The sequence below is a fragment of the Lithobates pipiens genome, unplaced genomic scaffold (genome assembly GCF_037356315.1).
Source record: "Lithobates pipiens isolate NorthernLeopardFrog02 unplaced genomic scaffold, aLitPip1_a1.2 Scaffold_16, whole genome shotgun sequence".
Taxonomy (NCBI): domain Eukaryota; kingdom Metazoa; phylum Chordata; class Amphibia; order Anura; family Ranidae; genus Lithobates; species Lithobates pipiens.
This window is the reverse complement of record NW_027507748.1, coordinates 156,271,306-156,286,165: the sequence shown is the minus strand read 5'-3', so window position 1 is coordinate 156,286,165 and position 14,860 is coordinate 156,271,306. Positions and strand designations below refer to the sequence as shown.

The 14,860-nt window shown below is 42.4% G+C and overlaps 1 protein-coding gene across 1 annotated transcript in view; it reads left to right on the top strand.

Annotated features, from left to right (window-relative positions):
- The first annotated feature begins 610 nt into the window (after positions 1-610).
- Positions 611-14,860, top strand: part of GDPD1 (glycerophosphodiester phosphodiesterase domain containing 1) — a 162,828-nt gene continuing 148,578 nt past the window's right edge. The window contains exon 1 of the mRNA XM_077480689.1: positions 611-1,212. Coding sequence (XP_077336815.1) covers positions 1,077-1,212 — 136 coding nt within the window. The 5' untranslated portion in view covers positions 611-1,076. The remainder of the gene's footprint in view (positions 1,213-14,860) is intronic.

Sequence of the window (14,860 nt, the reverse complement as noted above, 5' to 3'; positions counted from 1 at the left end):
CCAATTTGTCCTGAAAAAAAAAAGCGGTATAATCCACCTAGGTGCACAAAGTAGTTGTGATGATATGTACGGTTTTTACTAACACATGTCAAAATTGGGCTTAGGCATTTCGATTTATTTCTCCCTTAGGCGCAAAGGGGTTAAATACATTTTATTTTTTTTAAAGCGATTCAACCATTAATTTGTGATCGAATTATCGTGCAATCCACTTCCCAGTGTTTGTCATGTTGATCGAATGGAACGTTGGCTACAGATTATTTAAGGTTCTTATATAGCGCCATCAATTTACGCAGAATTGATTCAATCACAAAGAGCCGATCGGAATATAAATTGATGATTGGACATGTGTATGACCACCATTCAGGCATCATTCTAGAAAATGCCAGGTGAACACCTCACTGCCCATGGTAAGGCTCATTCATGGGCAGTCATGTAATGTGAGATGACTGCGGAAGTGTGCGGTGCTGTATCCAGCCATCAGCAGTTCATCCCAGCCGAGCTTTTCCCATCTAATATAAACTTAGCGCTAGACTCGGGACTGCGCATGTGCTCTGTAGCTCTTTGTTATGCGAGCCAGCGAAGGCGGAAGTACGCATGCGCAGTGCTCTGGCAGTGACAAGTGTAGATAAACCGGCTAGTAGAGGAAGCTGGTGCAGTGCAGCCAGCCTGCTGGGCAGAGCAGAGACTCCCGATTCTTGTGTCTGCCTTAACAGCACCATACCACAGGAGGATTCCCAAGGACATGCCGCTTCCCTCCTACAATCCCACACTGCCATCCTCCATGCAAGGTACCCTTTGTCTTGTATGACAGCTCTGTGCCCGAACCTTTGCTTCTCTGAATTGCTGCCATCGTACACGATCTAATCTATGATCAGCCAACAAGGAGCTGACATCTCTTATCACCTGTACACCCTGAACTAGAAGAGATCTATCACCAACGAGATCTACTATGGGATCTCAGTGATCAAGCAGCACCCACTGCTGGGTCCCCAGCCACCCTCCCACAGGGCATCCTCCCAGCACTGACAACACACTTCTCCTTCCATCCAGTAGCTCACCTGAGCAGCAGGTGCACCATGTCAGCCGCCTTCTACCTACTGACCACCCTGAGTGGATATATCCTCACCTCTGCCTTGCTCCTGAAATTCCCCAATCTGCTGCACAAGAGGAAACAGCAGAAGTTCCGATGTAGGCACATCTCCCACCGAGGAGGTAAGACTGCGCCTGGCGCCGCCTGTCGTCCATCCCGTGGCATACAGAAAGTGGCAGGCATTGCATGCATTGATTTTATGAAAGGGCACCAAAAGAAAGATGAAGGCTGCCATTGCTCATGACCTTCTGAAAAATGTCACATGGCAGGCTGTCATGCTGATCCTGCTGCTTCCCTTCAGCAAGTAGGTAGATCAAGTGTTCTGATTATACCTGTGATTTGCTTGGCTTCGTGACTCGGAGAGAATTCAAGTCAGAGGCAGCCAGGCAACTAGCATTTTTCAGTAAAAGGTCGGCAATGACAGCCTACATATTTTCTCCGTAATGCTTTTCTTACACATACTTAGTGACATAATTGTATGCATTTGTAACTGGAATTGTATGTTTGCTGTTGTTTTTTTTTTTTTTTTTTGTCACTTTGATAATACATAACCATATTGGTTGTAAATACTGACAATTCAGAAGTGATATTTCGGATAAAAATAAAAATCAAGCTATGCTTTTTAGATATCGTGTTTTATTCATACTTCTAAAGTGTAGTATAATTATTTGTAGTAGTAGTAGTAGTAGTAGTAGTAGTATACGACGTGGCAGAAAAAAAAAAGTCCAATGGAGTATTTATTTTAAAGGGATCGACATTGGGTCTTTAATTTGGGGAGAAGGGGGTACACATTGGGTCGTTACTGTGGGGGGACAGAGTTGGACATTAGGTCCTTATTTTGGGGAAAATGGGGTGGACGTTGGGCCTTTATTTTGGGGAGAAGTGGGTGGACGTTGGGCCTTTATTTTGGGGAGAATTAGGTGGACATTGGGTCTTTATTTTGGGGAGAGGGAGTGGACTTTGGGTCTTTATTTTTGGGGGGGGGGGGATAGGGGTGGACATTGGATCTTCTCTATGGAGACTAGGGATGGTTATTGGGTCTTTATTTTTGGGATAAGGGGTGGTGGGTCTTTATTTTGGGAAGAATGGCTTGGTCATTGGGTGTTTATTTTGGGAAGAAGGAGGTGGACATTGGGTTTTTATTTTGGGGAGAGGGAGTGGACTTTGGGTCTTTATTTTGGGGGGGGGTGGATAGGGGTGGACATTGGATCTTTTCTATGGAGACTAGGGATGGTTATTGGGTCTTTATTTTTGGGATAAGGGGTGGTGGGTCTTTATTTTGGGAAGAATGGCTTGGTCATTGGGTGTTTATTTTGGGAAGAAGGAGGTGGACATTGGGTCTTTATTTTGGGGAGAGGGAGTGGACTTTGGGTCTTTATTTGGGGGGGGGGGGGGGATAGGGGTGGACATTGGATCTTTTCTATGGAGACTAGGGATGGTTATTGGGTCTTTATTTTTGGGATAAGGGGTGGACATTGGGTCTTTATTTTGGGAAGAATGGCTTGGTCATTGGGTGTTTATTTGGGAAGAAGGAGGTGGACATTGGATCTTATCTTGGGAGGAATGGAGTGGACATTGGTTCTTTATTTTTGGGTTAAGGTGCTTGTCATTGAGTCTTTATTTTAGGGAGAAGGGAGTAAACATTGGGTCTTTATTTTGGGGTGAAGGGGCTGTTCATTGGATATTTGATTTGGGGAGAAGGGGGTAGACATTGGGTCGTTATTTTGGGGAGAAGGAGGTGGACATTGGGTCTTTAATTTGGGGTGAAGGGGCTGGCCATTGGATCTTTAATTTGGGGAGAAGGGAGTAGACATTGGGTCTTTATTTTGGGGTGAAGGAGCTGGTCATTGAATCCTTAAAGCGGTGTTCCACCCCAAAATTTTTTTTTACATTAAAAGACTTCTTTTAACCTAGAAAAAATCATTTGTAGGATTTTTTTATATACTTACCAGAAAGGGCCTGTTGCTATGTAGTCCTTGTAATGTGCCACTTCCTGGTCCGCGAAGCTCCTTGAGACTTCCTCCCTCACCTGTGCTATCATTTTCCAGGAGTCTATGGGTAGTACTGTGCTCGGCGCCACGGCCACCTTTGAATCGTATGTGAGCGATCGAGAAAGTGCATGCTGGTTACCCAGCATGCATCTCTACCAAGGTAATCCAGGAAGCAATGTAGATTGGGCTTCACATGCCCACATTAAGGATGGAAACGGACACAAACGGGGGCATAAAAGATAACTAAGTTATATTTTTTTTAACAAGTGATCTTAAACATTGTATAGTCTTTTAATTTAAATGTAATTGCAATAATGCTAGGATGCAAAAAAAAAAAAAAAAATTTTTTTCGCCAGAACTCCACTTTAATTTGGGCAGAAGGGGGTAGACATTGGGTCTTTATTTTGGGCAGAAGGGGGTAGATATTTGGGCATTATTTTGGCCAGAAGGGGGTAGATATTGGGGCATTATTTTGGGGTGAAGGGGCTGGTCATTGGATCCTTAATTTTGGGAGAAGGAGGTAAACATTGGGTCTTTATTTTGGGGAGAAGGGGGTGTACGCTGCGTCTTTATTTTGGGTGAAGGGTACTGCTCCCTTCAGAGGGTGATAAGTCACCAATTATCTGTGCTCCAGCCATATTTCAGGCTCTTTGCTGAGTGGGTGATTTTTATTCATCTGTGACTATATTACAGCACCTTCAGCGTTACCATAATTAATTTATTTACATAAACACATAGAGTGTATTGGGAATTGATGCAGAAATGAATGGTAACCTGTCCGGAGTACATAAAGCACTTACATTATGGGCTGAAATTCATCTAATTCTCATAGCATTAACATTGTGTCACCTCAGCAAACTCACCAAAAGCCCGCAGTGGAAAAGCCGAAGATTTAAAGGTGCCTGGAGACTCATTCTGCAGTGTTAGCAAGAGCTTCAACCAAAGTGCTGCATTATCACTTTAAGAATATGAATCTCCCTACCCGTAGTACATATGACCAGACTGTATGAAAAACTGTCTAAAGGATATTAGTAGTTCCTATTATTCCTGATATTGTCAAACAAGCTCAGGCATAATACAATGTCATGGAAATTTGGCACATTAGATTGTACAGTACAGTTGGCCAATGTAGCCTGTCTAGCCTAGTATGACATTGGATTCTCTGTACCATGAGATGTGCACACCTGCTCTTTTTGCATCAACCAGAAGACAGGGCATCAGTTTATCTGTACAAACACTTGATTTCCCATGCACAATTAGAGCAGCTGCAGTGTCGTTCAGTTAGATGTAATGTGATAGAGGGCCCAGATGTAGTGCACCAGATATGCCAAACACAACTTCACCCAGGTGGACAGCCACCATCACATCTATGTACGAAAGAAAAAGGTTTTTGTTGCCTACTATTATTGCAGAACATTTTATATACGCCTTACATTCACATCGGTCCCTGCCTCAAGAAGCTTACAGTGTAAGATCCCTCTCATTAACATCAGTCCTTGCCCCCAAGGAGCCTACTAAGGTTCCTATCTCACATGCATGCACACACATACTAGGGCCAATTAGACAGGAGACAATTCATCTGTCTTTAGATGGAAACTCATGAAAACACAGGGAGAACATGTAAACGCCATTGCAGAATTTGTCCTAGCTGGGATTTGAACTGAGGACTTGCAAGGCAGAAGCTGGTTTCCTGCCCATACCAGATTCCCTTATTTATTTAATCCAGTGTACTTGATGGTAATGGACAACCCAACTAATCAGTATCTTTCATTCATGAGGACAAATATGGCAGCACTTCCTTTAGCACTAATTTTAAAGCCCATTGAGCCCTTGTGATTATTACTGTAATGCAGTCAGGCTGCTTATACAGTAATAAATCTGCTGTTATTTTACTTTTTAACACTTAGGCCCCATTCACACCTGAGCGTTTTTTTAGCTTGAAGCCCGAAGCTACAAAATGCTTGAGGGGAAGAAATCCATTATTCTCTATGGAGATGGTTCACATCTCCACTCCAAGTCGCCTGAAGCTCAGACAAGTTCTGGACCCTTTTTTGTCACTCGAATCGGGCAGATTTGGGCGTTTTTGGAGCAGGTAGTGGATGACAAGATCTAAAAACATAGCAACAAAATAATAAAAAAAAAACATCAAAGCTCAAAAACGTTGGGAAACGCACAAATACGCATGACAAAATGATCAAAAACGCTACGCTCAGGTGTGAACGGGGCCTAGAGTTAAAGCGGTAGTAAACCCGCTAATGTTTTTTTTTTTTTTTACCACCTGCAAAGCAAAAGTCATAATGAGCTAGTATGCACCGCATACTAGCTCATTATGAAATACTTACCTTAGAACGAGGCCTCGACATCTGGCCCGATCCACGCCGAGGGAGCTGACATGCTCCCTCGGTGTTTCTTCCGGGTATCGCGGCTCCGGAGCTGTGAGTGGCCTGAGCCGCGATATCGTCACTCCCATGCATGCGCGCGGGAGATTTCATCGCGGCCGAGTCTGGCCACTGCCAGACTTTCAGCCGAGAATCAGTCAGCAGTCAGCGGCGCATACCGAGGGGAATATCTCGTACAGGTTTAGGAGATATTTTTTTTACCTACAGGTAAGCCTTATTATAGGCTTTCCTGTAGGTAAAAGTAAAAAAAATGAGTATACAACCACTTTAACATACTCTTCACTGATAGCCCACTCCCTGAACAGTGCTGTTGAGAAGCAGTGTTCAGGGGTGTCAAGCTGGTGTAGAGCCAGGCCGATGCTTTGTGTGAGAGTAGCGGTCTGACTCTCCTATGTGCTGCCAGCACAGGGTTTACAGTAATAAATCATAAGAGTTCAATTGGGCTTTTATTTTTTATTTGCACTAGTATTTATAGATTAAAAGTAGACACATAATTGCACAGATTGTTGAACAATCTGATTGGATGAGAACCCATTGTGTGGTTGTCAATGCATTACCTGTTCCTGGGCCAGTTCAGTAGAAAAAATGAAATGTGCGTGAATAAGCTAATTTAATGCAGCCTTTGTTAGGACAAAGCAAACACTTGTTGACATCAGAAATGCTCATTATCACACAAAAGGAGATTTGCCAGCTTGTTGGAAAATGTCACCACGAATCGACTGTGTGTGTCCAAAGTATGAACAAATGTGGTGTCTGTTCTCTGTGAACATGGCGGCACATCTATGACCAGCCAATATCTATGGTCTCTCTGGTACAACCATATACACTAATTTATCTCAACGGAAGAATTTATTTAAAATTGTTTTTTTCAGATGATTGTTTTTTCTACTTGACATGGACAGAGCCAGAGGTTCTTGTTCAGTGTATAAACATGCATGCACGTTTATGTTATGGACTTTCTACAGAGTAGTTATTTGAAGGGCTGATTCTGCTCCCAATACTAGGGCAGCGATGTTGAGGCTCGAAACACTATTTTAACTGAGGGAGGTAAATACATTATATTACCAAAAGTATTGGGACACCTGCCTTTACACACACCTGAACGGTAATGGCATCCTATTCTGTAGGGTTCAATATTGAGTTGGCCCACCCTTTGCAGCTATAACAGCTTCAATTCTTCTGGGAAGGCTGTCCGCAAGTTTTAGGAGTGTGTCTATGGAAATGTTTGACTATTCTTGCAGGAACGCATTTGTGAGGTCAGGCATTGATGTGAACGAGAAGGCCTGGTTCGCAGTTCCCGTTCTAATTCGTCTCAAAGGTATTCTATTGGGTTGAGGTCAGGACTGTGGACAGGCCAGTCAAGTTCCTCCACCCCAAACTCACTCATCCATGTCTTTATGGACCTTGTTTGTACACAGTTATGTTGGAACAGGAAGGGGCCATCCCCAAACTGTTCCCACAAAGTTGGGAGCATTAAATTGTCCAAAATGTCTTGGTATGCTGACGCCTTAAGAGTTTCCTTCACTGGAACTATGGGGCCAAAGCCAACCCCACACCATAATCCCCCCTCCACCAAATGATTTGGACCAGTGCACAAAGCACCAGTGGACAGCCTTCCCAGAAGAGTTGAAGCTGTTATAGCTGCAAAGGGTGGGTCAACTCAATATTGAACCCCACGGACTAAGACTGGGATGCCATTAAAGGTTATGTGCGTGTAAAGGCAGGTGTCCCAGTACTTTTGGTAATATAATGTAAATCTATATTCTGGCTGTGATATTATTATTTCATGAAACATGCTGAAGTTTCAGAGTTATAACTGATAACCCGTCTGCAGAGATGTGTATTGGCCACCCCTTTAACTGAGCTATTTATGACCGGTATCTGTTAGTTCTCTGGATTGCTCAAGCTTGTGAGAGTGACAGTTTTATTAGGGTTTCTAAACTTAAATTGTGGATTGGTTAATGGAAAGGTCTGTGTGTCTGATCAATGGATTGATAAGGTCTTGACATTAGTTAAAGTGGAAGTAAACTGCACCAAATGTTCTTTAAAAAAAAAAAAAAACCTGCAAAGTAAAGGCATAATATGCAGCGCATAATAAAATATTATTATTATTATTAAGGTACTTATATAGTGCCATCAATTTATGCAGTGCTTTACATATACATTGTACATTCACATCAATCCCTACCCCTCAAGGAGCAATTTACAATTTAAGGTCCCTAACTCACATTCATATACTAGGGTCAATTTAGACAGAAGCCAATTAACCTAAAAGCATGTCTTTGGAGGGTGGGAGGAAACTGGAGTACCCGGAGGAAACCCCCACATGCACAGGGAGAACATGCAAACTCCAGGCAGGTAGTGTCATGGTTGGGATTCAAACCAGCGATCCTTTGTTACTGCTAGGTGAGAATTCTACCCGCTATACCACTGTGCTGCCCACTTACCTTAGAACAAAGCCATGTACCGCCTCGCTGTGGGCTCTGACAGATGCTTCCATCTTTATTTGTGTCCTCCGGCCGTCTGATTGGCTGCGCCGCAATGGCCTCACTCCCGTGCATGCGCATAGGAGTCACGGACCGTGACACGGAGCTCTGAAGGGATGGCATGGGTATATCATCCCTTCAGGGCGAATGTGCCAGAGACATCACCGGCTGCTTGAAGTTTGAATATCTACTAAACCGTGAAGGTTTAGAAGATATTCATAGTACCTACAGGTAAGATTTATTATAGGCTTACCTGTAGGTACAAGCCTACAGAAAGGGTTTACATCCACTTTATCAGTTTGTGTATTGTATAAAGTGAAGGAAGGAGGGGGGAAAGGTCACTGCGGCAATGTATTCTTATGACAAAATGGCAGGGGAGACTTGTGACGCAAACAAAATGGCTGCTACACACACACAGCTATTCAGGTGCCCGGTATGCATGACCATTACCGCAGGGTCCACCTGATTTTGGCCTAGGTAGAGCAAGTACTAAGTTTGTGTACTGTGATATCAAGGTTCACTTTTTTGTTCACAAGAATACAATAAGCTAGTGAAAAAAACTGATATGTCAATTGAAGATAATATAGCATCTACAATAGGCAGTCTACAGCTGCTTGATGTACAGGCGCATTATATGCTTATCCAACAATGCTGAGTGACTTCAAGGAAGTCACCACAGTAGTAGAGGTACAAGCCATCACCACACTTCACTGAAAATAAGTACCGCATGTTGGTGGTGTGAACCGGCATGTAAGAGAACGTTTTTGGGTTTTTTTTTTACCTGGTTTTGCACCTGTGCTAGTAATTTTATGAACCTGCTACAGGAGATGATCAGATACTGCAAACATGCTACAGGAGATGATCAGAGACTGCAAACATGCTACAGGAGATGATCAAAGACTGTAAACATGCTACAGGAGATGATGAGAGACTGTAAACATGCTACAGGAGATGATCAGAGACTGTAAACATGCTACAGGAGATGATCAGATACTGCAAACATGCTACAGGAGATGATCAGAGACTGCAAACATGCTACAGGAGATGATCAAAGACTGTAAACATGCTACAGGAGATGATCAGAGACTGTAAACATGCTACAGGAGATGATCAGATACTGCAAACATGCTACAGGAGATGATCAGAGACTGCAAACATGCTACAGGTGATGATCAGAGACTGCAAACATGCTACAGGAGATGATCAGAGACTGTAAACATGCTACAGGAGATGATCAGAGACTGCAAACATGCTACAGGAGATGATCAGAGACTGCAAACATGCTACAGGAGATGATCAGAGACTGCAAACATGCTACAGGAGATGGTCAGAGACTGCAAACATGCTACAGGAGATGGTCAGAGACTGCAAACATGCTACAGGAGATGTTCAGAGACTGCAGACATGATACAGGAGCTGGTCAGAGACTGCAAACATGCTACAGGAGATGTTCAGAGACTGCAGACATGCTACAGGAGATGGTCAGAGACTGCAAACATGCTACAGGAGATGAGCCATGGACCCAGGAGCAATTTGAAGAGGAATTATCAGTTCTTCATCTCTTTGGGCTTTATTATATTCCTTTTTCTTTTTAGGGGAGGGGGATGACTGGCAGGTGTGAGTTATTTGATATGTATTGCCATTTAAACCTACGATTTGTTTGTTTGTCCTGTGGTAGTGGATGTTTTTATTGGGGCAAGTCGGTATGGTGGCAGAGTTGGCATATTGACAACCACAGTGGCCAGTAAACCCAATTGGTGAAAACCACAAACATTATTTTGGAATATCTAACCAAGAGTAATTTTTATGTGATGCCCTGGCTTCATTGTATGAAAATCATCAGCATTTATTGTGGTGCAGGGTTTTCACTTTTTTATCATTTTGTTTTTTTTCCAAAATGTAACCTCTTTTTTGATGGCACCATAATCTTTAATTGGGAGATATTGAAATACATCCTCTAATCTCCCAATTTGTTTTGGTTGATGTATGGAGTTTTGGGTCCCCATCCTAAAAGTACTGGAAAACACATACCATAGTTTCACCATTTATTTAAATCCTAATAAATATTAGGTCATTTTCTCTTCCCTTGGCCTTGGTGTGTGGTTATGCTCAGCCCCATTTTTTGTTGAAATACAGTACATGTTACAGGAGATGGTCAGAGACTACAAACGTGCTTTAGTTGTTGTTGGAGACAAGATTTTTTCCCTAATCCCTAATAGACTGCACAACCAGTTTCGGACCTCACTTTTCTCTATCAAGTTAAGTTAATGCAGCTAAGTCAAAGACCACCCCAACTTGTGATTGGATAATGAAGGGGCAGCAAAACACTGATATGGTCACCCCTGGGTTCTTCCCTCTAAAAAGCCAACTTGCTGTAAGATCATATATAAAAATATCCAAGCAATATAGTACTTTGATCCCCTGGAATTAATCTGACTGCCCTTGGGGACTAGAAGGATTTTTTTCATACTGTACAATGTGGCAAACCTGGCAACAGTTACACGTTTGTTAGTTTTTTTGTGTTCCTCTAGACCACTGGTTTCCAAACTGTGGCCCGGCGGCAAGATGCAGCTCTTTGCTTGCTTTTATCCAGTCCTTGGGGTGATATTTTCATCCACTGATGTGACACACAATATGCCAAAAATTACATTGAAACAGCTGCACCAAAATGTATGTGCCAGATACAACTGATCCACCACAGTAGTAACACAGCGAGACCTCATGTGGCCTTTGGCCGCCAGCTGGGAATGTTATGCCTTTTCGTTTTTCTACTCTTTGGAGAATGCAAATAATACAGACATCTTCGAGAATCGTATGTGTATTACAGCTGTTTTAACTAGGAACAATAATTTTATGTTAACACAGCTGTTAGTATGATGTTGCAGAAATAACTAAGATATGTGTACCACACATGAGCGTAGACAGATTAACAAAAGCAGCATTTCTCAACCTTTGTACCCCAGAGGAACCCTTGAAATAATTTTCAGGTCTCAGAGAACCCCAGCTAAAATAAACTCATTGGGGTCCTTGGGAAGAATGCTCCCTTTACAGACATCTAAAAAAAAATCTGCCAAGTGACATTGGGCCTTGAATCGTGCAGGCATCATCAGGTGAGAGGTCACCTAGCAACTTCCAGAGGACCCCTGGGATTCCACAGGACCTTTGTTGAGAGTGGTTGACTCTAGGGCTACATTCGCAGAGGTGACTAGCACCGTTTGAATGACAGCGGCAGGAATCTGCTCATTCCTGCAGCTGTTTCAGCCATCTGTGAGTGGCTATCTGTGGCCGCCGAACCCTGTACACTTCAATGAGAGGTTGGCTATCTGTGGATGTCTGCCCAACCAGCGATTACCTGCTGGAAGCACACAAACTGCAGCCATGGATAACTGCACCCACCGCTGACCTGTCATTGAAGAGCACAAGGCTCAATGGCTGCAGCTAGCCGCTCACAGATGACTCAAACAGCTGCAGGTATCAACAGATTCTTGCTGCTGTCATTTGCATGAGTGTTTTTTGCCCCTCTGAATATTGTCTAAAGGAAAAAATATTGCTACAACTTAGGAAAAAAGCAGAATTAAAGTGGACCTGAACTCAAAAAGTGAAAATATATCATGTTATGGGGAACATCTAAGCCCTTGTACACACGGTCGGAGATTCTGACAACCAAATCCATCTGAGTAATTCAGACGTATTAATTCCGGAAGAGGTCCGGAAGTGATGTTGCATACACACGGTCGGACTAAGTTGTCGGAAAATCCGATTGTACATAACATGATGACGTTATTTCGTTAGGACAGGACTACGTTCAGGCTAGTAGCCAATAGCTTTGGTTTAGAAATTTGATCTGAGCATGCGTGACACTTTGTCCGTCGGAGTAGGTTACACATGATCGGAGTATGTCCGATCGGAGCATTTTGTCGGCAAGTTGGAAAAGTTGGTCCGTCGGATATTCCGACGGAAACAGTCCGATGCAGACCACACACAGTCGGAATATCCGACAAGACGGTCCGATAGGAAACATTCCGTCGGAATCTCTGACCGTGTGTACAAGGGCTAAGAATGTTAATTGTTCCTAGGCAGTACCATAAAAAATTTACCTTTTGTCTTAACCACTTCCAAACCGGCTCCCGCCGATATATGTCAGCACTTTGAAGAGGAATATCATTGTTATGGCAGCAGCTAACTACCATAACCCGGTATCCACTTCTTCAGTGAGCGGTCTGGTTTCCGATAAAAGTGGTCTCTGCGGCGTATTCGCCGCAAGATCACTTTTATCAGCTGCGGGAGAGGGGCCCCCCCTCCCGGTGCTCTCCGGTGCCCTCTGCCGCTTACCGGAGCTGTAGGTAGTGGCGGAGGCGATGTGGTCCTCTTCTTGGCTTGGTATGGAGACGAGTAAGAGGAAGATGGCCCCCACCCGTCTCCATACCATTGCAGGATGGAAGCGGCGTCAAAACGTCACTTTCACCCATAGCTCTTAAAGCAATATATATATATATATATATATATATATATATATATATATATATATATATACATACACGAACAATGACATACAATATATCACAGTATTAACAGGGCAGCGCTATATGGAGGATTTCCCAACATGTTTCACTTATAGATCGGGCTTCTTCAAAGGGAGGCTGTCCAATTTCAAAGTACACGCCTTCTAACATAAAAAGACAGAAAAAGTGTACAAAATCATAAATATAACAAGGTTACAATTCTTATGACACAAACTTTACAAAATACCAAATCACCATAGTATATATAATAATTCCACATGCACCTGCACCACTACCCTCAGGGTGAAGCTCTCTTACCTATAAGACCCCATTCACACCTGAGCATTTTGTAGCTTGAAGCCTGAAGCTACAAAACGCTAGAGGGGAAAAATTATATTATTCTCAATGCAGATGGTTCACATCTCCACTACATGTCGCCTGAAGCCGAACGCCTGAAGCTCAAACAAGTTCCGGACCCTTTTTTGTCGCTCAAATTGAGCAGATTTGGGCGTTTTTCTTCTTTTAACATTGGTGACCTTTTGCCCTGCACAAAATCACGGTAAAAAACGCAGTGAATCGCGGTAAAAAAATGCCTCAAAAAACGATTGAAAGCGCTATGCTCGGGTGTGAATGCAGCTTAAGACCCAAAATGACTCCAAAAATCGCCACGCCCCCTACATGGCTAATGTTACCCGAAGGGCCACATGCAGCTGGCAATCAAAGGGGGAATAAAGGGCCAGCTAAAATAATAATAATAGAGTCTGCCAGAAATTTTTCAAAGGGAGAAAAACATACTTTCCCAAGCTTAACAATTCTATAGAAAATTGTATGTATATGTATATATATGTATATATATATATGTGTGTATATATGGTAAAAAAGCAGACAAGTTACAAAAGCAAATTTGGAATAAACTTAAGTCCATAGAGTAAAAATAAGAACAGAAAAAAATAGACAATTCATTTTCTGTTCTTATTTTTACTATATAGCCTTGGAGATTATTTTTAAAGCCTGTTGACCTGTTGACAGCACTTTAAATCCCTTGAATTTAAGTTTATTCCGAATTATTTGTCCATATATTCAACTTAGGGATTTGGTGCCATATTTAAGTTGAGGTGTCCACGACCCTAAAGAATTTGTCCCCTTTATTGCATTTTAGTGTAAATATGAGATCTGAGGTCTTTTTGACCCCAGATCTCATTTTCAAGAGGTCCTGTCATGCTTTTTTTCTATTATAAGGGATGTTTACATTTCTTGTAATAGGATTAAAAGTGACACAATTGTTTTCTTTTAAAGAACAGTGTAAAAATAAAAAATAAAAAGTAAAATAAATAAGCCCCGTCCTGCCGATCTCACATGCAGAAGCGAATGCATACGTGAGCAGCGCCCACATATGAAAAAGGTGTTCAAACCACACGTGAGGTGAGATTTTTAAGGGTAAAAGTTTGTCGCCATTCAACAAGTGGGCACAATATGGAAGCATGACATGTTGGGTATCAATTTACTTGGCGTAACATTATCTTTCACAATATAAAAAAATTGGGATAACTTTAATTTTGTTTTATTTTTTAATTAAAAAAAGTGTATTTTTTCCAAAAAAGTGCGCTTGTAAGACCACTGTGCAAATACGGTGTTACAGAAAGTATTGCAACGAACGCCATTTTATTCTCTAGGGCGTTCGATTTTTTTTTTATAATGTTTGGGGGTTCTAAGTAATTTTCAAGCAAAAACAAATGTTTGTAAGTGGTTAAATTCCTTCTGAAAAATAGCAGCGCACTTCCTGGTATACAACATTGCCTAGGCACTCCTGCGTCTATTGACTCATAAATGTATATCTGTTGTAAAAGATCATCTAAGGCACTGCTAGCTGTGACTGCTAGTCACATCAGATTTGGGTTTGGGGATGTATCTACTATGCTGCTTGCTGGAGAGGAATCTGCATCCTGCATGCATCTCCCTGCTTCTGCTTCATTCATTCTATGAATGTGTGCTTTGTCTGTCAACCAATCCTTCTGCATTTGGAAAATTTCAGTCATCAGATCACCTATCGTTAGGGGACATGTTGCTTTATGAGAAATTAAAGCCCTGATGATCGGCTACCAAGATTCTTGCCCTCACCCAGAGACACCGTGCAGAACAAGGCATGGTAAGTCAATAATGGGGAAAAATTCAGCTGCAGGAAACCTACAGGCAATACTGGTGACTAGTTCTTTTGCACTCTGCTTGCCTTTACTGGGCAGAGCTTCTAGAGTTCAGGTGCTCAGAGAAATTTGTGCCAGTGGGTATTTTTAAATTTCATCAGGACTTTTTCAAGGGCATATCTAGTGTTAATTTTGGCAGCAAATTTTGATTACGCTTTAGTCTGAGCCCTTGTACACATGGTCGGACATTC